At 30.4% G+C, this 4,119-nt stretch overlaps 1 protein-coding gene across 1 annotated transcript; it reads right to left on the bottom strand.

The window, feature by feature from the left end:
• Positions 1–207: 207 nt before the first annotated feature.
• On the bottom strand, positions 208–3,606 carry LOC145093162 (uncharacterized). The gene is made up of 4 exons (XM_079031230.1): positions 3,212–3,606; positions 2,800–3,081; positions 2,587–2,723; positions 208–410 (listed from the first exon to the last, which is right to left on the bottom strand). Exons 2-4 carry the CDS (start codon positions 3,047–3,049, stop codon positions 306–308), a joined length of 492 nt encoding a protein of 163 aa, XP_078887356.1. The 5' UTR covers positions 3,050–3,081; positions 3,212–3,606; the 3' UTR covers positions 208–305.
• Positions 3,607–4,119: the final 513 nt, after the last annotated feature.

Here is a 4,119-nt window from a genome sequence, read left to right as displayed (position 1 = left end):
AAAAAAAAAAAACATTTTCACATAATTACATTTACACATTTAGTTTGGAAAAGTTACATCTTTAAATAACAACTCAAGAAATAAAGAGTATTTCCCAAAATACAGTAGTTTCGAAAAACTGGTTGAACACCTCTTGTATAAACATTAGCCCTTTTTTTAAAGATTTAAATTTTAAACCCTATCCAAACATCCGATTAATAATAAAAGTAGTTAAATTCTAATTATTATAGATGGAGATGAAAAATATTACAGAAGATAGAGTTGAAACGGATTACAACAAGAGAAAGTCAAAGGAAAGTGTTGACTCAATTCCCAATCTCTGAAATACTGTTTAAAGCTGGTTTCCATTGTCCTCCACCACCGCCATGACTTTGATTTCCATTTCGTCTCCTACTATTATTCCTCTCCCCCTGCAATACATCAACTCATACTTATTTTACTTTTTCTTAATTCAATTATTTTATTTTATCTTTTTTTATATATTATAGGAGAGAGAAACATGGGTCTTCCTCTCCACTCATTAAATTTTTGGGTTTTATACAGAAATTTTTTTTAAGTAAATTACACGAATGGTCCTTATGGTTTGGAGTATTTTACGCACTTGGTATCTAATTTAATTTTTTTTAACTGGGATGGTTCTTACTATTTGTTTTGTTACGCGTTTGGTCCCTACTGTTTGAATTTGTTACAAACGCTGGGTCCTATCTTACTTAAAAAACTATTATTTAAACAGAGAAAAATGATAAGGTAGGTAAGGTGAGAGGTGAGAAGTGAGGTTGGAGGTGTGTTTATTTAAATAAATTAAAAAAATCAAAGATAAAATAGTCTTTTTAGATAAGTCAGGGATCAAGCGCGTAACAAAAATAAATAGTAGAGACTTTCTGAGTTAAAAAAAATAAGTTAAGGACCAAACGTTCAAATTACCCTAAACCATAGGAAGAATTCGTGTAATTTACTTGTTAAGCCTTAAATATTGTTTTGAATTTTAAATAGAAAAGTCTTCGATTAATTAATTTTAAACGATAATTTATTATTTTTTTTATTAAAATAAAAAGTATAAAATCATAAATATCCTAACAAAATGTTATTCTTTGAAAAATGAAAAAAAAATTGAATGTTTTTTTTTGTTATAACTGTAAAAAAAAAATTACACCAAAAAATGACAGGAGAAAGAATTTTAAATAGAAAGGAGCCAATTATTGCAAAAACCGATGATCAATTTTGGAAAATAGAAACTTCTGTTTTTTTTTTTTTTTTCTAAATATACATAATATAAGCAATACTAGTTATAAAATATGTTCAATATCATAGTTTAGTAATTTAAAGAGAATTATTTACTTATATATACATAATCATATTAGTTTTAAAGGGTGGCAATATTAGTACAGCAAAATTATGCCATGACAGCAAGAACAAGCACATGGTTTAGTAAAAATAAAAATATAATAATAAAAAAAAAGGAGTAGTTGTAAATCTAGTTATTAACCAATTAATTAAAGTCATTTAACTTAAAGAAAATTAGTAAATTACACTTTTTGTCCTTGTATATTGTTGATTTTTCCAATTTTAGTTTCAAAAAAATTTATCTTGCAATTTGGATCATTATTTGAATTTTCTATAACGTTTTTGGTCTATGGTTGAACAAAATGACTATTCTTTTTGGATTAAATTCTTTTTTTTTTTTTTTTAAATCAGTTATATTTAAAAGAACCTTTTTTTCAATTAAATTACAAAACTCATTTATATTCGAGTAACAAAAGTATAAATTACTCTTTAATTTTATCAGTGACTCCTGTTTTTTATTCTGCCTTTTCAGCTCAGCACTCCAGTTTTTTTTATTAAGAAACTGAGGATGACGTGTTAACAGCTTATTTTTATTATTTTATTCATTAAAAAAAGATTCATTGAAAAAACCAAAATCAAATTGAGTTGACAAGTTTAGTTTGGTTTTTAAGCAACGGAGTTTAGTTTTGGTGTATCATTTCGAAATATTATATAGAACAAAAACAATAAACTACTCAATAATTATTATTTTTTTATTATAAATCGAATAATAATTCAAAATTGTGACAAATCCTAGTGAACCCAATAATGGCTATTCTATCTATCTAATGAATTATGTTTTTTTCGAAATGTTATGTTAAAAAGACATTTGATTATCAAAGTAGATATTTTAAATAAAAAAATGTAAGCAAAAAAATCTGTTGAAACTTGAAAATCGTAAATTTTGACGCATGAATTTGGCAATAAATCAGAAAGTAATAAATGGAAAATGAACTAAAAAAATCTTTTTTAACGACTTGATCTTATACAAAACTTTCGAAGGATGACGTTGTTTTCATGGGTATTTAAAGGAAAAAGTGTAGGTAGTGTTAATGGAAGCGAGGGATCTTTTGAAGAGTTTGTAAATTTGGAAAGATTCATTGGCCCTTTACAGAATCAAAAGGACATGGACCACACAGATACGAATGTCACAAATCTCAATATCATTGGGCCCAGAAAGGTAACAACTCGCAGTTTTCATCATGAAACTAACACAAATTCGACGTGTAAATGATATGATTTGAAGATCGATTGATTGATTACCTTGACGGAATTGGTAATCGGCACCGGAGAAATAGTATCGGCGTTGTCCTTCTTCTTCCCTGGCTCAATCACTCCTCTTTCCATCAATAACTTCCCCAGTTTCATGCATTTTTTAGCTGCAAATTCTTTCAATACATCTACAAAAATGGTGTAGACTTGTGAATTGATTGAGAATGAAAGGGAATTTAGGTTAAATAACAGGTTAATAGTTACCTTCGTAGCTAATGAGTCGGTAAACTTGGCCGATAAGCAAAGTATCATCTGGCCGGAGAAGTTTGAGTTGCTTCACCGGCAATCCTTTATCCGATCTCACTACCGGCGACCTAAGGACTTGTGCGACGTAATGACGTGGATTCGAGTTCATGACTTCACGAGCACTGATCGACCAGTAAACCCTCTCGATTTTGTATCCAGGATGCACAATCACCACCGTCGCCGCCTCCGCCGCTTGACAATTCCCCATCAGATCCAGCTACTCACTCGCTTAATCAAAATCTGCCAATCAGAAATACAAATTTGATAAGGAACTTCTGTTTCTGTTATTCTGTATATGATGATTTATAAATGATCGAGAGAATATGAAGGATGCAGAGATATGATGATATTTAGGGATGTACGTACGTACCTGTGAAAAAACTGTTGAAAATCTCTTCGTACAAAGCTTCAGGGAAGTAAATGGAGGAGATGTATACTGAGTTACTGACGAGTGACGAAGTATTCACATTGATCGATGAGTATTTGGAGTAAGATACGAGTTACGAGTGTGGAGATTTTAGATTCCAGTGGTGATGTGATTGACGAAGAAAGGAAAATAGGTAGTAGCTATGGGCTACTATGGCAATGGCGGTCAACTAATTGAAATTCGGGAAAGCAAAATTTACTATTAACAGGAGTACGACTCTATTATCTTCATACATGTCTCGCTCATAATCTGCAACTCGATCTGTGCTCTCATCAATGGAGTTTAGGGTGATGTTAGTATGCAAATGGAGATGATGCTTGATGGAATGGAGATTGTTGTGGGGTTATGGAGGCTTATTAATTGTACTGCAGCAGTAATGGGCCGGGCCGGGCAGAATGGAGGGTTTTACTATTGGACCTGGTTAGAAAACCCGGTTTAGAAAATGGTTTTCAAAACTCAAAAAATAAAAAATTCGATTTTTATATAGTAAAAATATTTATTTTTCATCTAACTATTTTTTCAATTTGTTGTTGATATAAGGTTTTAGAGTCGTCTCAAGACATCTTTTTCTAGCATTTAGGACCATTTTTGGGTTCAAAACATTGTTGCATCGTGGCAAAGTCGTGACTTTTGCTTATTGATCTATTTTTAATCAACCATGAAAATTTCTATAAATTATAACACTAAACTAAGTTCAGTAAAATACATAATACTGACAAAAACATAAGTTTTTTTCAAAACAGTTTTGAACCGATTCTAACCGGTTTAGTGACTTCTTTATAAAGCATTTTGAAGGTTACCTAAAGAGAGGACGATTCACTATTGCATCAAAATACTCAAAAATAAGAGAT

The sequence above is a fragment of the Lactuca serriola genome, chromosome 3 (genome assembly GCF_051521515.1).
Source record: "Lactuca serriola cultivar US96UC23 chromosome 3, Lser_US96UC23_V15, whole genome shotgun sequence".
Classification (NCBI taxonomy): domain Eukaryota; kingdom Viridiplantae; phylum Streptophyta; class Magnoliopsida; order Asterales; family Asteraceae; genus Lactuca; species Lactuca serriola.
Note: the sequence above shows the minus strand (reverse complement) of the source record. Positions and strands in the feature narration are given on the sequence as shown.